At 35.1% G+C, this 26787-nt stretch overlaps 1 protein-coding gene across 9 annotated transcripts in view; it reads right to left on the bottom strand.

Annotated features, from left to right (window-relative positions):
• Positions 1 to 26787, bottom strand: part of FRY (FRY microtubule binding protein) — a 200830-nt gene that overhangs the window by 122379 nt on the left and 51664 nt on the right. For all 9 annotated transcript variants that reach the window (XM_032219636.1, XM_032219627.1, XM_032219630.1 and 6 more), the window contains one exon: positions 4449 to 4648. In XM_032219636.1, coding sequence (XP_032075527.1) covers positions 4449 to 4568 — 120 coding nt within the window. In that variant the 5' untranslated portion in view covers positions 4569 to 4648. The remainder of the gene's footprint in view (positions 1 to 4448; positions 4649 to 26787) is intronic.

Genomic DNA, 26787 nt, shown 5'->3' with positions numbered 1-26787 from the left:
CATATGGGACCAGTCCAATGACAAAATTCTAAAGAATTCTGAGAAATTAAGAGAAATAAAAATATATTTATGCAATCCTTAACCAATTAAAACACTGCTTTCTGTATTTCTCCATATGTAAGAAATAAATTGGGTGGCAATTCATGTAAAATTTTCAACTTAATGAATGGGATGTTTTAGGGATGCCAGGAATCAACTTCAATTGATATAATGAATAAGGCATGAGAGAAGCTCAAAAGACCTTAACACACTGATAGACTTATTATCAACTTAACTACCACTTTAATACGTTTTGAAAGGGGACTTGTTCTTAATGCAAAAGTTGATTTCCTACCTTTATAGAAAAAAACACTACAAAAAAGACACTCCTGAAAACATCTTAAAAACACCAAATTGGATCTTACTTGAATTCTGATGCATGCACAGAAACATATCCTCACCAGCAATTGTCAATAAAAGTATTAAAGATCTATCTGATATGAAAGAGGAGACACAAAGCAATGATTCCCTTTTCTGATATGCTTCTGGCATTTGAGACATGGTTATAGAGTCTAATAATCTCCCATTTAAAGTATTACAGGGCACTGCGTCTTCAAAAAAAGGAAACTGCAATTAGTTGATATTAGAACAGCAAGATTATTAAACTGGGAAAAGCTGTTTTTTGTTGGCTGTACCACTTTCCAATGCATTTCCAAACCCAAATTCAAATGCTGATTTTACCTTCAACATCTTACATGGGATCTAGTTATATGAAAGATGCTTTCTTCCATTTGTATCTATCTGAAATTTTGATCTACAGACACCAGGCTTTGAGTACATAAACAAATTAACCACAAGGTAGACAACCTTTCTGAAAGTGATATTCTGGTATGGAAAAGTTGGAAAAGACTGAAACTGTTTTTAGACTCTTCTTTAGAAGTATGCAGAATTATCTGAAGCGGGAAAAGTACTTTGGATTTGCATAGGCATGCATAGTCACTGCATCTGTCAACAGACTGATAAAGAAGCTGTGTCTTTTCCACAGCTTGCATTGTAGCTCTGTGGTTCCAGGAACATATATGCTTGCACCAAGAAGGCAGCAGTAGCTGAGCTACCTGTGGCTTAGGCAGCATCTAAAGTGCCCTTCATCTTGACTTATTTTAATAAGAAAAGGTATATTCTGTGGTGGTGTTTTGTGGACATTTGAACTAAGTACAAATTCCAGACTGTGGTTATGGTAGAGAGCCTTAAATGTAATCTGCAAACGATGCCCACTTAAATTATGGCTATGTAGGTCATTTGAACAAATGCAAAGTCCCCTACAAGCAAATGAACAGAGATGGTGCAAAATAAAACCCTTCCTGCAACAGAATACAACAAGAGTGGCACAGTGGATAGAATGTAGTATTGCTGGCTAATTCTGCTCACTGCCTGGAGTTCAATCCTGACTGGCTCAAGGTTGACTCAGTCTTCCATCCTTCTGAGGTGGATAAAATTAGGATCCAGATTGTTGGGGAGGGGGCAATCTGTAAATTGCTTATAGAGTGCTGTAAAGCACTATAAAGCAGTATATAAATCGGAGTGCTAAGTGCTATTATTTCAATTTTCAACCCTGCATGCATTATTCCTTTGTTGAAATAAAGGTGCTCAAGGAATTAACTTTCCCTTCACAATGTTTGCAGTGATACACCTGTAGCAGTTCATGGAAAATGGCATCATGAATAAATATTTTATAAGACAATACAACTGTTATATAAAGAATCAGATATTAAATAGAAAAATCTAGGTATTTCTGTCTCAGCTAGTTTGCTCTGACTAATCTCAAAATGTCAGACTGCTTAGTGTTTGGAAGGATAACAGAACAGAATGACAGAGTTGGTATGTCTTGAAGGTCTTCTAGTCCAAATTCCTACTCAAGCAGGAAATTCTATACCATCAGGAGAACTAGACCAATAGATCTGATTGAAAACTGAAAAAAAAAATCTTAAACAAAAGCAGTGGGCAAAATAGGTTTGTACTGTCACAAAGAAAATTACATGGATTTGTCAATTTGCTCATCAAGAATTGAGGTTTATTCAAGCAAGAATTTACTAAATATTTATGTCTCTCTTACACACCTTCATTTTAATGTTATCATCAAGTACTTCTAAAGAATAATATTTTTGCTTACACTCTGACCAACAACCCAAATCCTAATCTTATTATTTAATTCTCCCAAAATCAAATATTTAGTGATAAGTATATGTAAGTATATTCTTTTCATTTGAAATAAATAGAAATTTAATATTTCACTGGTTTTCATTCAATGCATCTATTAAGGCAATAATATGTTTGTAAAGGTCAAATAAGCTACTCATCTTGTTCTAGTGATGTGGGCCTAATTCAAATATAGAAAAGTTGAATTGACTTTAGTGATGGAGCAATTTTTGTGTATATCTATGGTTTTAAAATATTCTCCATTTTTCATTTTGATTCTATTCTCTGTGGAAAAATACAAGTTTATTAGTAGTTGAGGAGCCTTGAACTATTCTGAAAGAAATACATTTTAAAATCTTCAGGAATGAGAAGCATTTTGCTCCCTATAGGCATAAAGTCCTCAGTAAAACAGTTGCCTTTCACATAGAATATAGTATATGAAAAGTGCCTAAAGGCTCACAATCATGTTAGAGCTTGTACTATATCAGATAGGGTGCCTCCAAATTATTACAAAATTATTCATTTCTTTCTAATAGATTAATAGATGTTGATATTCTATATAGTCAAAGAGACACAATGGCACAATGAAAAAGTCATTGACCATGAAAATGCTGATCAAAACTCATTGATTTTTTTTTCAGGAGGATGAATACAGCATAGATTCTTCCATTATTTTTTAAGTGTTATTTTAAAAGTATCTCACAAGCACAGTTATAAACTAGATATTCTTTGGAAAATATAATTCTGCTTTGCTACCTTATTGTCATGGAATAGGCTTGAATTAAATCTCATACCTGAACCTGGTCACTCTGACTTTTTGTTTTCTACCAATGTTATTTCATATATTTCATTTCCTGAAGCTCCTCAACGAATCAATAATTTCCACATGATCAGCAATCAGGAAAAGGTCATTCAATAAGAGCAACCATATTGAGAACCTTGGTTGTCTAACAAGGCCTTTTACAGAGTTGTCCACAAGATAACTGGGAAAACATAGTGTCATCTGGAAACCCTATGACACATTAAGAGCCACTGTAACACTACAGACTTTGCTGGCTTCAGTTAGATTCATCACTATAAGAAAGTGGTCTGTCTACAACAAGGGATTTGTGAAAAAGCCAATAAGAACCAAGTAATATTTTCTGTGTTTCAAGATAAAAGCCAGGTACCATATATAAATCAGGCTAGTGATATCCAAGACCATTGTTATCATGGCAGCCAGAAAATTTTGAACCCAGAAAGAGGAAGCAGAAATTTCTCCAAGTCAGCAGCCTGGGTGAATTAACATCCAGTGTAGTAATGACATAAAGAGGCTTGATGATAAAAGAATAGTAAAATAGCAATACCCTCTACTTCACCCAAAAGCTAACCTCACAAATATTAGTCAAATTAGTGAAGCAATGTTTCTCGTAACACCAATAGTGTGCCAATATATTACTGTCACTACTCTCCCCTTGCCCCAAGAGCTGACAGAGCACACGAAACCTGGTCAAAGAGATTTCAGTTACAGGCATACACCTCTTTCCCGCTTTGTCAAGCAGCTCTTGGTGATACATGTCAGGTTTGTCCTGTTATCTACAACTGGCCATGGATGGGGCTAAATATATTATAGGCAAACTTGGCATTCAAAAGAATACCTGAACCCAGTCTGATGCAATGACCCAAATGCCTGGGTTGTTAAATCTTGCTAATCATTTTTGTCAATGTATTAGAGCAGGGGTGTCAAACTCAAGGCCCATGGGCCAGATATGGCCCGTGGGGTGCTTAAATCTGGCCCACAGGGCGGGACTGGAAATTGCAAAGGACCAGCCCATGGTGCCTCTGGCAGCTGAAATGGGACATATGGGGGTGTGTGAGGCCCCCTGCACCCCGTTTTGGCTGGCAAGGTGCTGCAGGCAGCCATTCAGGCCAAAAACATGGTGTTTGTGGTGGGCTCATGCTCCATTTTGGCTTCCAGAGGTACTGCAAAAGAGACATCTGTCCCGTCTCCTCCACCCCCCGGCTGGCTCGCAGAGAACTAGAATGCTGATCCGGCCCTGGAAGGAATCCAGTTTGACACCCCTGTATTAGAGTTATATTCCCCTTATCCACCGAGGTGGGTAAATACATTTCATACATATTTCTTATCTTAGTGGAGTTGCTATTTTACTGGTCCTTAATTCCCCCAAAGAGTAAAACAGTCATATTCCATTGGTTCAAGAGATACTAGCAAATTGATTGCAAATTAGTTTTAGTTCATTCTATACTGAAATGTTGATTTTTCTTTCACTTACCAGAGGTTCTGCCATGATGATGCGGATCTTGCGTTCAGCCAGGGTAGTAAAGTTAACAAATAAACTTTTCAAGACATATTCTCCAGGCTTACTATCTGGATCAACATTGATAGGTAGCATGGTTGGAGGTCCCTTTTCCTTTTGTGTGCCAGAAACAGAAGGGACTGGTGGTTTAATGTATCCGTTACCCACTGGAGATGCTGAAAATTAAAAATGCAATATATATTTAATAAAACATAATTTAGATTACAAAGTGATTTTATTCCAATATAGACTATATAATCTTATTAAGCAGCTTGCAAAGTGTAGATTGTTAAGATGTTGAATGGATTAAAGTCTAATATTATTTTTAATGTGAATATGTAAAGACATTGTAGAGTTGTTAAAATTAAATATTAGGCAGTGACACTATCTTCTAAAATGCAGAACACAAAGAAGATAAAAGAACACAGAGTCTGAAACTGTCTTACTCAATTAAAGTATCATAGCCAGTTCCTTTCCTATGTGTCTGTGTGTATAATCACAAGAGCATAATACTCACACATCACACAAATACACAGAAATAAGTTAATTATATTGCAGGAAGAATCCCAGACAAGGGGAGGTAGATTTCTCTGTACAATCTTTTCTGAACAACATTCTCTCTTCTACTGTACTTTCCTAATATTTCATTAAGGAATAATGAGGCCATCATATAATGGTGTCATTGTGGTTATGTGCAGTTACATCTTTGGAAAAGGTTTTATAAGAAGCTTTCTTAATTAGTGGGTGTAATGAGTTCCACATAACTCAAGGGGAGCTGCTTCCAAAAATGTGTAAGGTTTGGCAGGAAATAACTGTAGTTACAACAAATAGGAATGTAACAGTGCAGAATGAGCAAAAAAGAATAAGAAATCATACTATGAACCCAGAGAAAACAGGATTTTAAAAGGCGAAATAAAGTATTGTGCCAGATTGAATGTTTGCCAAGAACGATGAATACTGATGGGAATACTAAATACTAATGAATAAATCAGACAGCTACTGATCATATCTGAAAGTTGCATTTAAAGTTGGACGATCCATCTGGGATGCGGTCTAAACAGGCAATATTTCTTTAAGCTGATACACATGTTTCACACTAATCCCCAGAAGTGAAATATAGTTACTACATTGAACTCTGATTTTGCATGGTAGTCAATATTAACCAAAAGCAGATTGACAATTCTCATTTTTTTCTATTTGGAATAAATCAAGTTAATATAAGAGGACACCACACAAATTAATTTTTGGTTACTTTTCTGTTGTTTACATAAGAAAAAAAGTAAAGTTATTTTTCCATACCAAGCATTACTGCATACAATTCAAGCTTTATCATATAAGAGACTTTTTCGGTAACCCTTCCTATTTTTTAACTAACATTATTCCAAATACATATATAGTTTTCCTGGTTTATTTCTCCACTCATTTGAGATCATCATAATAAACCACCATTTACTGAATACAGATCATCAATAATCTAAATACTGCTTAAATTGTGAAAATATCTTGCCAATGCAGACTATTCTAACATAGCATCTTCATCTTATATATGTGACAAGTGAGTCAGATATAAACAGCATTATCAACAACCGTTACTCTTGAAAGTAACACAGTGTCCATGGACAATGAGAGGGCAGATTAAGGTTAAATATAAACAAAACTTAATTGGTAATTCATATTTTTGTTCTTATGGTAACTACTTAACGAATTGTTAGTCCTGTGGATTTATAGTCTTGTTTTAATCTCCCCATGTCAAAAATCTTAAATACTACAGACAATTTCCAAACAATCAAAACAATCTATCTGTTGCTGAAAGTTCTCTGGGAATTAATAAAACACATACATGATTCTGAGATTTTTAGGCTGTAGATTACCCCTAATCATTTAATTTTATTTGCATTCAATAAAATTTCTTAAACTCAACTGTTTTTCTACTCAAGGTACACCACAATGACAACAAGTATTAGTACGCCATGTACTTTCACTTTACTTAAACCACAGTTACAATTTAATTACCATTGTTACCATTCTAATTTTATAATTAAAATAAGTTACAAAATATGAAATATAAAATTAACAAAAATGAAACATAAATATCCTATTCCTATAGTTATGCATCAATTAGCTATTTTTCCCCTGGCCAAAAATAAATATCTAAATAAGTAGGTTTACTGGCTGATAATTCTTCTCCATTCTCAACCCTTTATTACTAAATTTTCTTCCTATATTATAGTGCTGTGTCCTTTATGATAATTAGAATTAAATACGGCAGATAGGATAGTAGTACACTATACACATGATACATGCATCAGAAGAATTCAAGATAAAAAATGATGCCCTTTCCGTAGTTTTTCAAATACACAATAAAACCAAAGACATCCCTTTGATTATAAAGCAAAATCAATGAAGAAAGATATATCAAGCAAAACCTCAATAAGTTTATCAAAAGGAGGCAGTATTTTTTTGTTATTTGCCCATATCTATATCTATAAATCTATATATATTTGGTTTTTAAATACACAAAACTCTAACAAGTCAATTTAAAATTCAAACTTATGGAAAGGCTTTTTGTCTTTCTTTTTTACCTACCAAGTCCTTTTATTAAGCTGATCACACTGGATCGCCGCCAGCAGGCCAGTGAAATCTCCATGTGGATGACAATATCAAAAAATTTCCTGATCATAAAATTTATTTGTTTCTATAGCTGAGAGAAAAAAATGACTTGCTTCATGTCCCTGGCTTGGTCATTTTGTTACAGAAGTTTTTATTAACTTCAGATTCAAAGCTAGAACTTTGGGGTTTTAAATGACGACAACCTGCAGCTTCCTGATCAGAACACATTTTCCATAACCAAAGAGGTAATTTTTAGCCTCAGTGTATGATGATGATCTACAACTTGCAGAGTAGCTGCCAGTCTATATTTATCCACAAGCACATACTAGACTGACAGATTAGCAAAACTACTTCATGCACTCCAAGCACATGAGAGCTGCTTGTATAGCCTCGTAAACAACTCTTGCATACCAACAACATATATTATCATACAGACCGTGGTGAAGGTAGCATTTCTCCCCAGAAAAGTTAGGCAACACTGAGATTTCAGAATAAATGATTAAAAAAATTTGCTTTGTAACCCAAGGTCCTAAATCACACATAGAAACAATATGAATTCCTTTAGACACAACACAGAGGGCGTCCTTTTAACAGTGTCAAAAGAAGTGTGAAATTGCACATCTTCAAAGAAAGTTAACAGTTTATACTGTGACTAAAACTTGCACATTTGTTGAGGATAAATCCTCCATGCTTATTCCTGAACAGGATTACAATATTAAACTGGTATGAAATGTCAACACTTAATAGAATTTAATATATTACAATTCACAGCAAATGTTGTCCTAAGATGACTTCCAAAATGTTTTTAAACCACCAAGAACTACATGAACATTTCCAGGCATTTACCGAGTCAGAACTCACTACAAAACTCACACGTACACAATCTAAAAAGTTAAAAACAGCAGCACAAAATGAATTCTATGGAAATTATATTAGCTATAATGAAAAGAAAGTTATTTCAAAGAAAAAAAATGAAATTTCCAACAACTGCATTTAAGTTTGAATTAACAAGCTATTTATTTATAATAAAAATAACAACTACACTATGTCAAAAGGAAACATTTATCTTCTCAAGGACTAATTAAAATGAAAAATGCAAGATGGCTCACATCTGAGTAGCTGCCAAGAATAGTGCAAGACTGCCTACAACTTCTCTTCTTCAATTCATAGAGTCGTATTTTTCCAACAATCTTGCTATCTTAGGCAGAAATCACAAGGAGTTTCTCCAAACAAACTTGCCAAACAAACTTGCTAAAACTAACAGCAGCTAACTAACAGTTCACCCCTCCCCCACCCACACCTAAGAGCGTGGAACCAGAAAGAGAAGGGAAGACTTCAGCCCACTGAATTCTGCTTCTGATTTTTTAAAAATATTTCAAGAAATATACATTTTTTGTCATAAAATCAAGCATAAATCCAAAAGATTTAGGGAGATCCAGTGGTGAAATCTAATTTTTTTTGCCACCGGTTCTGTGGGCGTGGCTTGGTGGACGTGGCTTGGTGGGGAGTGCTGGGTCGGACAAAGACAGGGGAAGTGATTAATAGGAGGGGGGAAGTGGGGGGAGGGGAAGAATGTCGGAGCATCCTTTCTAATCAGGGGGGGAACAGAATTGACAGAGCTCAAACCTGTGGCTGATGAAAAGCTCCAGGTGATGCCGTGGCTCTTTTAACCTTACCTGGATGCAGGCAAGAAAAGGGGGGAGGTTGACACCTTAGGAGACTCACTTCCCTCCTGCCCTCCCCACCCCTTCCTAGAGTGGCAACTTTGTACCGCTGCCGCTTCTCACCTCTCCTGCTCTCTACATGGAGACGGGAGCTGTTTCTCCCCCAGCCTGACACCTGCAACCTCCGAGGGAGAGAAACCCTCCCCCAAGCCTGGTGGTGGCCGATCTGCTCCTCCCAATACTGGTTTCCCCGCTGCCCCCTGCACAGCATCCGCCTGCCTTGTCCGCCTGCCTGCCTCCTTTGCCAAGTCTGGGGATGGGGAATGAGAGAGGGTCCCCCTGCAGCCGCCTCGGGGTTCTGCATTAGCTCAGAGCCAACAGCAACTGCCACCTCCCCCCAAGCACCTTCAGGCCGCTCTCCTCAGCAGGGGCGCCGCAGCCTCTGGAGCCGGAGCCCTAACATGGCCTGGGAGGAAAGAGGAACAGGGAGTCCCTGCCCCCACCCGCCATCCCCACAGCTTGCCCACCCCTCTACTCCTCTCTGACCCAGTGTGTTGGTGTTAGAAAAGGCGGCGGGAAGGCGGCGGGAAGGCGGGGCTCAGGCAGACAGCCTGACGGAGATGGCAGTGCCCAGCAAAATGGGGGTCTGGCCCAGCCTTCCCGGGTCTTCACCGGCTTGTCTAGAGTGGTGGCTTTTTTCCTGTTTGTAGAGGTTGGCGGGAAGGATTCCACATTCAGCCTCAAGAGAAAAGAAGTGTGCACTTACTCCTAGCATTTTCCCATTTGTCCGAAGCTTTCAAAGCAAGAAAGTGCATGCTTCTTTTCTCTCGAGGCTCAATGGGTAATCCTTGCCCCAAGCTCTGCAAACAGGAAGGAAGCCACCACCTCCCCAGACAAGCCAGGGAAGACCCCCAAGAATCAACCCTGCCAAAAAAAAAAGGTTCCAACGATCACGCAACATTGTCACGGCTGATTGTCGGAACTTTTTTTTTACTACCAGTTCGGGCGAACCATAGAATTTTTTGCTACCGGTTCAGGAGAACCAGTCCGAACCAGCAGCATTTCACCCCTCAACTTTCTTTATAGAAAGGAAGTTGGGATCTATTTATAAACTATATCTAGATAATTCAAGATACAGATATAGATTATCAAGAGCACAATGTCTAGAAATGTAAAATAAAGATAAATAATAGAGGTAGATATATAGATGTATCTATAATATAGATATAGATCTATCTATAGTATAGGTAGATATAGAGATATAGGATAAAGAATATTCTATAGAGCTAGAAGAGCTATTCTTTATTCTATTCTCTCTTGATATTGTGCTTGACAGAGATATCAAGAGCACAATGACTAAGCCAAAATATACAGGATATGGAATAAAATCAATTAATTAGCAAAAGTCTGTAGAGTTTCTCAGTCATCCAGGTCATGGTTGTTCCAAAGGTGCTTTTTTCAGGAGACAACTGGACTTGCTTGTTTTTTCTTTGAAAATGTTTCACTTCTCATCTAAGAAGTTTCTTCAGCTCTGACAGGATAGCTTCCATTCCCCATTCCTGTCAGAGCTGAAGAAGCTTCTTGGATGAGAAGCAAAACATCTTCAAAGAAAAACAACAAGAAGAAAGTCCAGTTCCCTCCTGAAAAAAGAACCTTTGGGACAATTAATTAGTACTGTAGCTAACTTCTAGTCACTTTATGAGTTTACATGGTGTGTGATAGTGCTATAAGGTAAATATCAAAGGCAGTTTTTCTACTTGTAAAAGATGTTGCAGAATTTAGGATAATTATAGCAGGATGGATTATTTCTGCAACCATTTGTGCAATCAGTTATGAAACAGTGCTATTAACTTTCTTCTTTTCATCCATGAGTTCAGCTTCAAGCAAAGAAAAGACGGAGAGCCAATATCAAGCCAACCAACTTCAAACAATCATACTAGGAATGTCACACCGTAGTGGACATAATACAATTACACTCCTTTCTTTCTTTCCTTCTACCCCTCAAGCACAAAACACACGGTCCTTTTGCAAACACAGTGAGGCTTTTAAAGCCTCCATACCTTTAGAAGCTATTTTCTAAAAGGTGGTCAGAATATGGGGTAGAAAATTAACCTCTCCTCTCATGAGCACACACCTTCTTTTCAAAAATCACCTCTGCACAATCATTAGCCTTTAAAATAATCCTCACAATAGAAGTAATTTAAACCCTTGGGGGGAGGGAGGAAAACTTATTTCAGTTCAACTGTTTCTTCCTGTGGTGTTGCACTAGAGTGGAAGGTAGTGGCATATCTTTCTTAAATTGCCTTTGTACTGAATGAGAAACCAGAAGACCTGTACTGGGGGAAGGGGTGGCAAAGGTTTTTTGGTTTACACTCTGGAATTTTTTTGTTAAAAAAAACAGCTGTAAAAAAAGCACAATTATATCAAGTGACTCACTAGTAGCAATCCTATCATCAGAACTACCATTATGAATTTTAATTAGTCAAATGTAAAACACAAGATCTGGCTATATTTCAAAAAATAAATGAATAGGCTGAAATTGGAAACCAGCAAGACTTGATTTTATGCTGTGTTGGAAGAAATGTCAGTTCCGAGTGGGAAGAAAGACACTGGAAACATCGAGGTTGTTTGGAAACATGGTTTTAATGCCGGACAGGACCACATGGCTTGAGGTCTTGGGTAAAAAGGCACATGGAGAGGAGAGAGGGGTAGATTTATACCTTCTGTTGGGCCCCACCTTAGAGCTTCCTGTGTAAGAAATGTATCCCATTGGCTGTCAGACTCCCGGGGGCGGGGGTCTTAGCTAACTTTGTTGGCTGTCTGTGTCCCAGGCCTGGTTGAACCTTGATATAATCTCCCCAGGTGCCATGTGGTGAGTGCTGTTGCTAGATGGGTAGAGGGCTACTCCTATCATATCCTGAGGACCAAGTCTTAATCCCATCACCCTGGAGCTGAAAGTGGGGACAGGGAGTTATAGGGAGCTGCTTTGTCTTTAAAACATGTTTTTCTCATCCAGGGAAATATAATATTATGCCTTTTTAATATTTCCTAAAATATTTCATTCCTCCAGGAGAGGGGGAAGGTGCTACCTTCCTATAACTGTATTAAGACTTTTATGACAATGCAATCAACCCAAAGAAACTACCGTAAATACAAAGTCTCATCCACTGCCTAAAAACCATTTTCTGAAAACATGTACATGCACATAGCAAATCTCACCAGGATATACTCAATAAGAGAGACTGCATCAAATATGCAAACTTTTGGCAGAATCTCAAGAATCATTAACAATTCTGCAAAAATATATGGATTTATTATGGAAAAATGAAACTTACACTGCCCTTTACACTTATTAAATATTAATTTACAGTGGCTAAATATAATTCAAAAGTACAAAATGTGAATCTTATGAGACAGCTGGTGTGACTGGAATACTGCCAACCAATATCTGATAAGAACCTGCCTCTATTTTTAATAGATGATGCAAACCATATATACAGAAAGGTTTAACTGATAATGCAAATACATTTTATATCAAGAAGGCAAAAGGCCTGAGAAAGTCTGAAACGTTTTTTTAAAAAAATATTTTTTGTTTGTACAAACTTCACATCTTTGCAACATATTACATTTTTTGCATATCTGTTGTGATTTTTTTATCTATACAAGTAAGTCTTTTATAACTATAGCTTTATATATTTGTGCATTTACATTATTTCATACATTTTTTTCATTCTATATATAATAATCTATATATTCTATATATAATAATTTTTACTACATTTAAGTCTTTTGTATAATATTTATTTGGTATAGTCTATCTCATATTTCTATCTTTTAATCATTTTCAGGTTTTGTAGTTGTCTTTTGATTTGTTAATCTTTCCTCCTTTCTTTTTGGTTTTCCTGCTCCCCTCCCCTTTCCTCTGGCCAATTGTACAATAAATCTCATTTGGAGTAGTATTCCGATTCTTCTTTCTCTTTTAGTTCTTTCGTGAGCCTATCCATCTCTGCACATTCCAATATTTTTTTAATTATATTTTCTTCTGTTGGTGTATAATTATTTTCCAGTTTTGAGTGAATGTAATTCTCGCTGCTGTAATTATGTGTAGAATTAAGTATCTAATTTTTTTTTTTTTCATAATTTCCTTTTATAATTCCTAACAAAAAATAATTCAGGTTTTAGTGAATTTGGTGTTTAGTAATCTCCTCTAGCCAATCTTTTTTTTCCCAATACTTTTTCGCAGATGTGCACATCCGCCACATGTGGTAGTAGGTTCCATGTTGTTGGATGCATTTCCAACAGATAGGTGAACACTCAGGGAACATTTTCACAATTCTCGCTGGTGCAAGGTGCCATCCGTAGAACATCTTGTACATGTTTTCTCTATATGTTGTTGCCATCATTAATTTGTAATTTATTTCCCAATTTTTTCCCATTCCGCCAATTCTATACTATACCCAAAATTTCTCATCATCGTTTCTTTCACATTTTCTTCTTCCATTTTGAATTTTAATAAATAGTGATATATTTTAATCAATTTTTCTTCGGTTCCCTGTAGAATTTTATCTAGAGCAAAAGAAGAAGAGCCGAGGTGGCGCAGTGGTTAGGGTGCAGTACTGCAGGCCACTTTAGCTGACTGTGATCTGCAGTTCAGCGGTTCAAATCTCACCGGCTCAAGGTTGACTCAGCCTTCCATCCTTCTGAAGTGGGTGAAATGAGGACCCGGACTGTGGGGGCAAGTTGCTGACTCAATTTGCTAAAAAAAATTGTAAACCGCTTAGAGAGGGCTGAAAGCCCTATGAAGCGGTATATAAGTCTAATAAATAAATAAATAAATAAATAAATAAATAAATAAATAAATGAATGAATGAATGAATAAATAAATAAATAAATCTAGCTCTTGCGGCTCCTTATAGAATCCACCCCTTTCCCTGTATTTTTTATGCCTTGCCTGTATTTGTAAATAGGGCCACCAGCCTATATCTATTCTCTTGTCTTTCAATTCTTGCCTTGCTTTCAGTCTTTCTTGGTTGTCTAATATTTCTTTATATCTTATTATCTTGTTTATGTCCAATATGTTCCGTTATATCAGAGCTTCTATGGTGGATAGCCAGATTGGGATTTTGTTGTAGTGTTTTGTTTTGATTTTTAACCAAGTTTGTAGTAGAGCTTTTCTAATTAAATGTTTTTGGAAATAGCTATGACTTTTGTCTTTCCCTTCCCAGATGAAGGTGTGCCAACCCAGTTCCAAATTATAACCTTTTATTGTTAGTAATCTTCTGGTTTTTTTATTGATCCAGTCCCTTATCCAGGTGAGAGCCACTGCTTGATAATAAAGCTCCCAATCGGCAAGTCCAAATCCTCCTTTCTCTACTATCTTGTAGCAATTTTAATTTAATTCATGGTTTTTTCCCTGACCAAATAAAATGTGCAATTAATTTGTTTAAATCTATAAAAAAGTTTTTCTCTAGGCTAATCGGTACCACTTGAAATAAAAATAAAATTTTTGGTAGTATGTTCATTTTAATGATGGCAATTCTTCCCATTAATGATATTTGCTGTTTCCTCCAATTTTCCAGATCTTTCTTAATTTTCTGAATCATTTTAACATAATTATCTTCCCTAATTGTTGAGCATTTCCCTGTCAGCCAAATTCCTAAATATTTTACTTTTTTTACTATTTGCATTCCCATGTTTTCCTATAATTCTTGCTCTTGTTTTTTGGTGAAATTCTTCATGACGATCTTTGTTTTGTTCTTATTAATTTTAAGTCCCACTATCTTACCAAATTCCTCTATTTTTTGAATTAATTTAATTCTTGATTTTAATGGATCCGCTAATATGAATATCATATCGTGTGCAAATGCCTGTGTTTTATATTACTCTTTTTTAATTTTTAATCAATTTATTTCTTGATTGTTTCTAATTTCTGTTAGTAGAACTTCCAGTGTTAGTATAAATAATAAAAGTGATAATGGACAACCCTGTCTCACTCCTTTCCATATTTTAAATTCTTCTGTAATGTCACCATTTATTATTACTTTTGCTGTCTGAGCCGAATAAATTGATTCTATCATTTTTATAAATTTTTCTCCAAATCTCATCATTTTTAACTGAATGCCTATTCATGTTATCAAAGGCCTTTTGTGCGTCTAAGAAGATTAGTGCAACTTGTTTTCCCGGATTCTCTTCATAATATTCTAATGTGTTTATAATTATCCTCATATTGTTTTTTAACTGGCGTTTTGATAAGAAGCCGTTTTGATCTGTGTGAATGATTTTATTTAATATTTTTTTAATTCACTGTGCCATTATTGATGTAAAGATTTTATAATCTACGTTTAGTAAAGAGATTGGTCTGTAATTCTTTATTTGTTGATGGTCCGAATCCTCTTTGGGTATCAATGTTATATATGCTTCCCTCCATGATTTTGGTAGTTTCGCTTCTGTAAGGGCTTCATTAAATAGATCTAAAATCACTATTTCTGTCTGCTCTTGCGTGGCTTTATAAAATTCTACAGGTATACTGTCTGAGCCCGGTGTTTTATTATTTTTTTGTCTCTTCAATGCTTCCTTTAATTCTGTCACTGTGATTTTTTTGTTTAGCATTTCTCTTTTCTCTTCCTCAATTTCATGTAGATTCTTTTTATTTAAGTATTGTTCAATATTGTCTTGTAATATATATTTTTTGCTGTACAGTTTCTCGAAAAATTTCTGTACTATATTTTTTTTCCTCTTTCCGGTATTGTATGTTTCCCCTTTCATCTTGTAGGTGATGTATTATTCTTTTTTCTTTTCTTTTTTCAATTTGTATGCTAACCATCTTCCCGGTTTATTTGCATTTTCAAAATAGTTTTGTTTTGCAAATTTAATTTTTTGGGCCATCTCTTCTTGTATCATCAAATTTAATTTGTATTTTATTAGTTCTTTTTTCTCCTTTATTTTTGCTTCTTGTGGATTTTTTTGCAAGTCCATTTCTAATTTTTTAAGTTCTTTCTCTGTTTCTTGTTTTTCTCTTTTCCTTGTTTTTCCTTGCCAAATATGCTATTGTCAACTCTCTTATAAAAGCTTTTGTAGTGTCACATAGGTTTTGTAACAATGTTTCTTCTTTCTTATTTATTTTATAGAAAAGTTTCAATTCCCTTCCTATCATTTTAATATATTTTTTATCTTTCAATATTCTTTGATTCATTGTCCATCTCTTTTTCTTTTTTGGTCCTTTCCATATTATTTTCATTATTTTCATGTGATCTGCCCCAGTGTTTATCATTATTTCTATCTCTTCTGTGTCTCTTGACCATGATTTGTGGTGATTTGTAGGGATTGTAATTTGTGGGGATTTGAATAATATTTAAATTGTTTGATTCCTATGTTTCTTTCTCTCCATACATCTTTCAGGTTCAGTTCCTGCACCATTTCGAAAAAGGTAAATGGCAGCATTCTTTTTTTTTCTTATTTCTCTTGTTAGTCGTGTAGTCATCGTTGATATCTGTTATAGCATTGAAGTTGCCAATTAGACATATATCTTCATATTCTCATACGGAGACTTTTTCAATTGTAATTGCTTTGGAAAGATGATTAAACTTATATCCTATCAGTTAAATTTAAAATAAAATTTTATTTTCATGAACTATATTGGTTCTCACGTAATTATGATCTTTGAGGCTGGTTCCTAATTGGTTCCTCATTTAAAACGTCCAATTGGTTCGTTTTGAAGAAATTCCAAGAGAACCAGTTCCTAATTGGCCAATCTTTGAGTCAAGCTGTTGACTAAAACTGCCCATAAGCAAATTCATACATTCTGATGCCTATAGAACAAGACTTACTGCACGCATATCCTGCCTTTCTTCCAGTGAATTCTAGGTGGCAAGCTAATTAAAGCAGATTCTATCCAATATCATTGGCCAGTACAGCAAATACTGTACTGTTACATCATGGAAATTTGTAAGACTTGTCCTACACCAAGACATCTAAATTTACTGTTGTAAGTTATAGCTAATAAGAGAGATGTTGAAAGTAGTTTAATAATGATTTTTATTAAAAGTTTTAAGAAAAGTAATAAGATCTATTACAAACTAATATAAAATAAAAAGGGGGAAAGAAAAAGGGAGAAAAAAGAAAAAAACTAAAGTGCAGAAAGAAAAAAATGTAGAAGAAAAAAGATGTAAACAAATATATAAAGAAATGACTTCTGATCTCCACAAAAGTTATATATTGCTTATAACTATTATCTCTGAAATTACTTATAACTATTTTAGCCTCTCTGTCTCTAACGTTAGAAACTCTTCTTTCTATTATCTATTTTGTCAATCATCAAAAATATAAATCATTTTATTTTTTTCTTATTTTTATGCAAAAAGTTAAATCACCAGTTTTCAATCACCAATATATACAGATATTGTCTTCTCTGTATAAACAAACAAGTTATTTTAGTCATCTCAGCAAGATCTGTCATCTCCACCAACCATTGTAGGTACTGCCAAATCTTTCCATGTTCGTGCATACAATAATTATTCATATAACAAGTGTTTTGTGGCTCTTTTCTAACTTTTTATTTATCAGTCCCAAGAGAAAAGTTATGGTTTCAATTGAATGTTAACCTGTACAATCCTCTGAATTACTTTATGTATTTAACCTTTAAGTATTTGGCAGAATTTTCTAGCTTTTCTACATGTCCATCAACCATAATAAAATGCCCCATTTTGTTCATATTTCCAACATAAATTTGAAGTACCTTTATAAATTCAGGTTAATTTTCTGGGATCATATATTAAAGGCACATCATTTTATAAAGATTCTTCTTAAGATTATAGTATAATTTAAATTCTAATCCTTTCAATGACATACAGTATGTTTCCATTGTTTCTTTTGTATATTATAAACAAACATTTTAGCACATTTTAGCACATTCTTTGATCTTCTTTCAAATTTCAATAAAGTTGATAGTTTAACAATTATATGTTCATTATTTGTACACAATTCCATTTTAAATTATTGTACATGGTATAACATAAATTCTTCTGTATACTTTAAATGTTTCTGACAACTGCAAGTAAGAAAACTATTTACAACTATGTCCCTCTGTTAACAGTAGTTATCCTAATTTTATTTTACATTCCCCTTGATCTCAGAAAGTGTTAACATATATTATTATTATTATTATTATTATTATTAACAACTTTATTCATTAAACATAAAACTCAGTCAACTGAACATTTAAAAATGTATCACAAATATTATTAACTGGCACTGATGGTTGATACAGGTTGCTACCAGCATCCTAGGTATTATCATCATTATTTCTCGTTTATAAAGTTTCTTGTGCTGAGAGCCATAAAGGGGTTTTCAGGTTCATCTTGCATTTAAATATCTTCCATACTCTCAATATGACACATCTAACATAATGATTTTTAAAATCTATATTAACCTTACCTTTATTGTACCAGTCTGAATATACTCTAGATTTAGCATGCAGTATATTGTTGTTGTTGTTGTTGTTGTTGTTGTTGTTGTTGTTGTACACTGCTATAGACCTGCATTAGAACAGTTTGGTTTGTTGTTCTATTAAAATTTAGCATCCTAAGTATGTGTAGAAAGTTTGCTAACAACTTCTGGAACACTGTAATTTTCTTCTGTTACTTTTTCTTTATTATTGCTTACGTGCTCTCTATGTGAAGCAGTGCCAGAGATAGGACAATGAAAGAGCAGTATCCACTTCCTCACCCTTTTCTTCTGCTACTGAGTCCAAGGTGAAAGAGAAAACAAATTTTCAGGGGTATCAAAAGTCAGACCCCCATAAACTACTTATTATATTTAATTGGCTGCCATTACTTATTCATTTGATTCATGCATTCCCAAATACAATAACTTTTCCCTGAAAACAAAAAAACTTATTAAAACTTTTTGTGATTGGTCTATGGGTCTTTCCTTTGGTACAACCTGTAGAAAAGCTCCAGCAATAAGATGTTTCTTGGGATTTACATTGAATAATAACTACTTGTGTGTAACCTAGAACTCATTCTTTTTTGTGATTCCCTACATTATCTTCATGTATGTCTCACTTGGTAAAACAGTAGAAATCTCATAACATTTTGTCATATGATAAATTAACTAAAATCTTGAACATTTTAAATTGCATTTTCAATGCTTTTCTTAGATTGTTCTAAAACCAGAAAGTTATAAGAGTAAAACAAATACAAGATCATCTTCTGGCAATCCAGATGCTATTCTACTTTTTATACTACTTTTTACTTTTCTTTATAAACCCCACAGAAATGAAAAAGCTGCAAAATGTTCTCATCCTTTGTACCCACCTTTTAGTTCTTCCTTTAAAGATGCAATCAAGTATTTGCTTCATTCCACAAATGGGTAGGCATTCTCCCCAAAATGGGTGACTTACAGCAAATCAATAATTAGTAATCAGTCAACGAATGAGAATTTAAAATTTCTATATTATTAGTGATGTTTAGCTGACATGAAAATAAAACAATGTGAAGCACTGTGTAAATAAAACAAACAACTTGTATAGATCATTAACAATAAACATCACATGCCCCTTGAGAACATTTGTATTGGGACATCACTTTGTAACAGGCACAATGACATGCTATTTTGGCATAATGAATTATTATTCCTGGTATCATGAGATCAGCTCTATGGTGCTTCTGGGAGGTGGGGGGGGAATCATTTTGCATGTTCAAGTAAATGCAAACACAAATTATGAGATAGGCATGTGAATGAAAGTTTAATTTTGCATTGTATATTTAAGGATGTATATATTATATTTGACTTCTCCTACAGGCATAATCTATGCCATTCCCACCCAAGAATTCACAGTCTGCTTCTTTCGACAACAGTTTGCATTTTTGACATTTGGGGAATCAAGTGAATCCCATGTTTGCTTTTAAAATCGAAACCTTCCTTAATCTATGATTGCTGTATCAATACTAACAACAACTGATATTAATGGTGCTAACCTAAGGTAGAATGTTAATTTATCAGGCATTCAGTAGAAGAAACTTGGATGTTCTTCATAGGTTTTGTTGATGTTTCACTTACATAGAAATGCATGGAAAGAGAACAAACGGAGCCGAGGATGGATGGAAACATGCTAATAAAGTTATAGCCATGAATCTATCTCTAGGTATACCTATTCAAAAACGAATATCAAATATTTCTCAAATTGGGGCATGTGAGGTGCTCCTGAGTTTTTTTCTTGTGAAATAACTTGTTTGGCCCCCTTTCACCAGGAAGACAGCCCATATATGACCCCAGGAAAAGACACAGCTGCTTCACCAACAGGTGCTATGTGCGTGCTTAGGCACTTTCCAAATCATACTTTGCTTTCAACTCCAGATCTTTTCAACAGCCTGACTGACTACTTTTTCAGCTTCTGTTTCATGTAACTCACCTGAAGAGCATTATAGGTCATGTCTAAGGCTACAATATTAAAACTGTATTCAGCTGTTTTTGCTTTAGAGTAGGCATTCAGGTTAAAACACTTTTCTAAATTAACAGATGCTGAGCTGTTGATCCGCTGAAACAATCAAAACAGTTCAACAGCTGTGGGACTCAAAATAACATGGACAGCAAATTGCTAAACTGCAGCCTTGAAGTGAATGTTGACATTTTATCCAACAAGAGATCCTATAATTAGGTTTATTCACTGTGGATGAATAATTCATAATAGGTGATAGTTTTACTCCTGAATCCAGAAAAAAACAATCTATATTCTCTTTATGTGATTTGTTATTTATATATATACTGCCTTTTAGATCATTAATTGATATTGTACTTAATTGACATTAATCAAGAAATATTTTATTAAACTTCCACTAATGCAATCTTGCCATAGATAGAAAGTGCAAGTGAAATGAAAGTCAGAGGAAAGCTGAACAGGACAGACGATGGGCAGGACAGAAGGAACATTGGGTGAGAGGCAAGAAGGCTGAATGAGCATCAAGGATACCCAAGCTCAGGAATAATAATTCACAGTTCAAATTATATTCCAAAAAGCAACAAGTAGTAAGACTGAGACGAGGAGAAAAAAATGTGAATCCGAATCACATATAAGACTTAAATTTGTATAATTTTGTATAATATAATTATAATATTTGTATAATAGTATAATTCCTTCATACTATGTTAATTTTTAATCTCCCCAAGGAACAGAAATCACACATTTCTGCTTGACATCAAGAAAGCTTGGATATTATGACCAAGGTATGCTATTGCAATGGAATTCATGAAGTCAAGACTGTGGCAAAACCAAGAATATATGGAGCTGGATGTTATATTTGGATTTCTCACAACCAATCAAAATGTGGTCATAAAACATGTTACATGACTGCATAACTTAGTGGCAGCACCATTGGCAGTCCCTGTTGCCATCATTAAGTGAGGATTGCAGGTTGTTAAGCAAGGACCATGACTTGTGACTTCCTGCCAGCTTCCAACAAGCAAAAGTCAATGGAGCAAGGAGTAGCAAGTCCCATCACAATAAGTCTTTCCTTAGGCAGCTCACAAATAGGATAGCAGATGGAAGAGTGCCATGAAGTGCAGAGAAGCGAGGAAAGAGTATTACCATGGTAAAAAATGGCAGGAGAAGTGTGACTTCCCAGAGTGACTTATAATCTTCTGGCTTCCACATTGACCTTGCTTGTGGAAAACCAGCAGGAAAAGTTGCAAGTGGCTGAATTATAATCACGTGACTACTGGGCATCCTCCAAACTGATAACATCAAGCACACTGAAGTCAAGAAAAAGGTTAGAAATGAATACATCCTGTGAGTGAAGAAGATGTTAAAAGTCCAAATTCAGGGGAAGACACATCATCAAGGCAATTAACACCTGCACAATTCTGGTCATTATATACACAGCTGAAATACTGGACTGGATTCAAGCAGAACAAAAACCTTGGATAGGAAGACCAGAAAAATAGAATATAATAGAAGAGGAGAGAAGAGAAAAGAATAACAGAGTTGAAAAGGACCTTGGAGGTCTTCTAGGTCTGCTTAGGCAGGAAACCCTAAGTGACAATGACAATGAATCATGTCCTTCATCCTTGACAGACTTTATTTACCAAGAAAAATGGGTGGGGCGTGGAATGTTGCAAGTATGTCAGATGGTTGAAGAAGAAGAAAGGGCTTTGGAAGCATAGCTGAAGTACAGTGAAGAAAATGCACTGAAGCAAGTATATCAAGAAGGCTTACGAAGAACTGAGAGACAAACAAGACTACAAGAAAGACCTTATAAAGAACAAAAAAGATGGGAAGACAATTCATGGCCAGTACATTAAAAATAAGCAAAAAAGCAGGCAAAGAAAATAATAATAACAAGACCTGACAATGGCTAAGAGCAGGAAAATTGAAGAAGAGACAGGTGGGCTAATTCTGGCTGTACAAAACCAAACCTTAAGAATAAATGAATACAAAACCAGAATTGAGAAGATAACAACAGACAGCAAGGGCTTCCTCTGTAAAGAACCTGAAGAAACAGTGGACCATCTGGTTAGCTGCTGCAACAAGGTTGCACAGACTGACTACAAAAAACAGCATGACCAAGCAGTAATAATAGTGCGTTGGAAGATCTGCAAGAAATACCATTTGCCTAAAAACAAGAAATGGGGGGACCAGAAAAAGTAATCAAAAATGAAGAAGCGAAAGTGCCTTGGGACTTTAGAATTCAAACAGATAAACACCTATCACATAAAATCCCAGTCTTAATAATTATCAATAAGAAAGACAAAAAAAACCCCATCAAAACCACTGGATAGTAGATGTGACAGTATTTGGAGACAGCAAAATAGAACAGAAAGAACAGGAGAAGATAACAAAATTCAAAGTCCTGCAAATAAAAATAGAACATCTGTGGCAAAGCAAAGAAAGCAAAGGTAGTATCAATATTAATAGGTGCCTTGTGTGCAATCCCAAAACAATTGGAGCACAATTTAAATACCATTGGCACTGACAAAATCATCATCAGTCAATTGCAAAAGGCAGCTTTACTTGGAAAGTATCACAACTATAATTTAGCAGAAGTAAAGTAAATTTTATTGGGATGGTTTCTTTTCTAGCTTCCCTGTTTAAGGAAGATAGGTACAATATATTTCTTTAATATTTACTGCTCATTGACACCCCCCCTAGGTACTTCATGGGACATTATATTCGGAAGATTTTGATGGGGGTCTGGGAAAAGATGAGGAAAAAATACTATCTTAGGGTGCCGTGCTGGTTGGCACCATTAGAGGCCTTAACGCATCCCAGTGTACTTAATTGGACAAGAAACATAACATATAAAGACATCATGACAGAAGATGGCAACATGAAAACAAAGATGGAATTAGAGCAGCAGGGCAGGAATCTGGAATGGTGGGAATATTTACAGGTTAGAAACAGGTTTAAAAGCGATAAGGTACGGTTTGGGATCTACCCAAACCCTCAGGGGCTAGATAAGATTTTGTTTGGTGGAGACAAGAAAATGTTATCGAAGATTTACCAATTTTTGACCTGCCAAGATGCTAATGAAGAGATGGATAAAAGCCTTCTAATAGCATGGGAGAGAAACTTTGGCTATGAAATTGAAATGGGCAAATGGTGGGATCTATGGAGTAAGACCATTAAACTTACAATATCTACAGCATTCAAAGAAAACATATACAAGATGGTTTATAGGTGGCACTTCCCCCCAACGAGGTTAGCCAAGATGTTCCCTGGGTTATCTCCATTGTGTTGGAAATGTGGAAGAAAGGGTGGCACATTCTACCATATTTGGTAGTCCTGTACTGAGGCCACGAAATACTGGAAAAAGGATTAAAAAATGGCTAAAAGAGGTTACTGGGGCAAACATGGAATGGAGACCCGAGAACCTTCTACTAAGCATTAAACCAGAAAACATGAGCAGTTCAATATGGCATTTGAGCCTACATATAATTGTGGCCGCAAGAATAACTTATGCACAATTTTGGAAATCCACTACCATACCGTCGGAAGATGGTATGAAAAGATCTATGAATGTGCAGAAATGGACAGAATGACGGGTTGGCTGAGGGACAAAGGAGAAACGGAACATTACCTTAGCTGGAACTTATGGTATATGTGGGTGACAAGGAGAACAGCAGGGACTTAAAATGGGGAAAGTTAAAAGTGAACATGGGTATTGTAATAGATCCCTGAATTTTGTAATGAGAAGATGTGGCTTAGAGACCTAACAATGAGGAAGGAAAGAAAAAAGTTGGGCTGTGAATAACTGTCACCGCGGGGGGGAGGGGGGGTTGTATGTTTAAAATTGTATTTGTATTTGTATGTTTTACTCTTAAAAATGTATAACTAATAAAGATTACTTTAAAAAAAAATTACTGCTCATTATATTAGGGTCTTCAGGTGGCTTCAGCATATTTGTGTCAAATCAAGATTTATAATTATCTAAAATAAAATGTTAAAGTTTTATAACGTCCAACGTTCCTCAGCATTAAATTCTACTTTACACTAGTCATATCTTTTAGAATGTGTAAATAATCAACTTTGATCAGTCACCGGGATCAGACGTTTAGTCTTCTGAGCTTTCAAACCCATGCTAGAGCAGATCCTTAGGGAATTTCCTCCTTATCATTCTGGTGAGAGAGAACTTCCCTGAAGATGGGCTCCAGCACAAGTCCAAAAGCTTGGAAGACTAAATCTCTGATCCCAATGACGGACCCAGATTGGATCCTGCAATATTATGCCAGGGCACATACTGTATATTTTCCTTCATTCGTAATATTTAAGGTTTGAGCTTCAAAACTGAATATCAAGTTGAAAAAAATGCATTTCTTAATTTGCAAATAACTGCCGGATGCTTTCGTGATTCTTTATAGTTATTTTCCTCTATTAGAACACGTTTTGATTGCTGTATTCTTCAGTTCTCTTTCCCATTCTATTTGTATGGCAAATATTAGTTTTATTAAAAAGTATAGTATAAATATTTTAATGAGAATTTCTTAGTTCTTGGTCTTAATTCTTCCTGAAGTGTCTGTACAGAAAGTAGTACAATGCATTCCAACTTCCTTAGCCAGGAATGTTAAACACACTTGTTCCTGAATAATTTGAATGTCTCTATGAAGGTTTTTGTTTATAGAATAACAAATCAATCTATAGAAAATAATAAAAAGGGAAATGAAAATATAACCTAGGGAATCTCATGGTCAGAAAAGGTTATTTTTATGAAACTTTTAAGAATTCATGTAAATGTTAAGATACCTGACAAACAGCATGATTCATAACATATGTTTTGACAACCCTCCTTAAAATCATGACAGTGATTTAATTCAGCTGACTAAAGGAGTAGAAATAATCATGAAGCTTGATTATTTTTATACTTGATTAGTAATTTAATGTTAAGCTTTTAACGAGTGAAGTTATTAAATAAATTAAAAAGTAAATAAATACAGTGCAACATGTAAGGGAATATATACAAAGAATGTTTCTGCTGAGAGTCATGCAAAAATTCCATGCTGTAACAATCATTTTGCCAGATTTTCTCAGAAGAGCAATTCCATTCCATTCTGAGAACCAGGTGTACGCAGCTGTTGACTATATGCCTGAGACTGCTGCTTTCATGTAGACATGAACTGTAGCCATTAATTACTTTGAACAAATCCAGGAATACTGAATTCACCTTGGTTTGTCTATCAGAGGGGAAAAAAATAGAAGCACCTAGCGATGCTATTGAATAGCAGGGAAAATGGCATTAATTATCCTAGATCTTGGTGTCTAAGGTAAATAATTGCATGTATTCGTGGTTTTTTACATTTTTATTTTATTTTATGTATATGCAAAATGGCAGGCATGTGCAAAATATTTTTTTTTTAGAAACCCATTATCCGTGCTCTTATTATTCATGCTTTTGGCCTGGAACAGAACTCATGTGAATAACAAAGGCCACAGTCATATTCATAAGACAGGTTTTAATTTCATAATATGCATCTGGTGTTAGCAACTTCTGAACTTCCTGAAGTATTATTGGAATGTGTTCTAGGAGCTTCTAAAAGTACAATTTATTTTTACAGACAGCTGAAATGTTACTAAGATAGATAATGATAATTTGCAAGGATGTTGGATGAAAAAATTGAAATACTGTAGGCTATTTCAGTGGTATCATAATCCCAAAATGAGCATATTAAGCAATAAAATATTTTTGTTGGGCATTTAAGTTTAGGAAAAATTGAGTATTAACTTCTTTATACAGGAAATATAATTTATTTGAGGAGATTGTGACATCTATGATATGGGCCCTCTTCGGTTTAATAGTCATATTATTATTAAATTGAGTTGCTTTTCTTTATCATCTATCTATCTATCTATCTATCTATCTATCTATCTATCTATCTATCTATCTATCTATCTACCTATCTCACAATATTTTTATTAAAAAAATAAAAATATTCAAAATGGCTAACACTCCTTTCTCCTCCTATTATTTCCATAACTGCTAATTTTGTCTACTCTTGTGCTCATTGATGGAGAATAACCTCACAATTTGAAAGTCCTCCTGGACTTCCAGCCCCTCCTAAAATACCAGATGGAAGCTGAGGCAAGGAAAACACTTGTCCAGATTTGGCTGGTGCACCAACCATTCCTTACCTACTGCAAGGGTTCTCACATTCCTCTAATTTCTTGTATGGATTACAATAATTCGTTTTACATTGGATTGCCTTTGAAGATTATACAGAAGCTACCGTTGATCCAAAATATAACTTCCCCAATTCTCTATTTAGTCTTTATAAAAACATGTTTATATAAAATTGCAGAATCCAACATGTTCTTGTGTTTTTTTAATAGAAACCTGTAAAATGTCAAATCAAACAAACAAGGAAATCACACACACATCCCGTTATGAGTTTCACACAGAATGTTTCAGACACATCTCTTAAAAGTCAAGACATACTTAAAGTCCTTGCAATATCTTGTGGCTATCAAGTGGGGTTGCACTTTACAATTGCATAGCTTATCAATGGCAATGATGTCAAGTGCCATCATAAACATAGAACTAGGGTAACTCTATGAG

This window comes from Thamnophis elegans, chromosome 6, assembly GCF_009769535.1.
Source record: "Thamnophis elegans isolate rThaEle1 chromosome 6, rThaEle1.pri, whole genome shotgun sequence".
Lineage (NCBI taxonomy): Eukaryota > Metazoa > Chordata > Lepidosauria > Squamata > Colubridae > Thamnophis > Thamnophis elegans.
The sequence above is the reverse complement of the archived record's forward strand: the minus strand, read 5'-3'. Positions and strand labels throughout refer to the sequence as shown.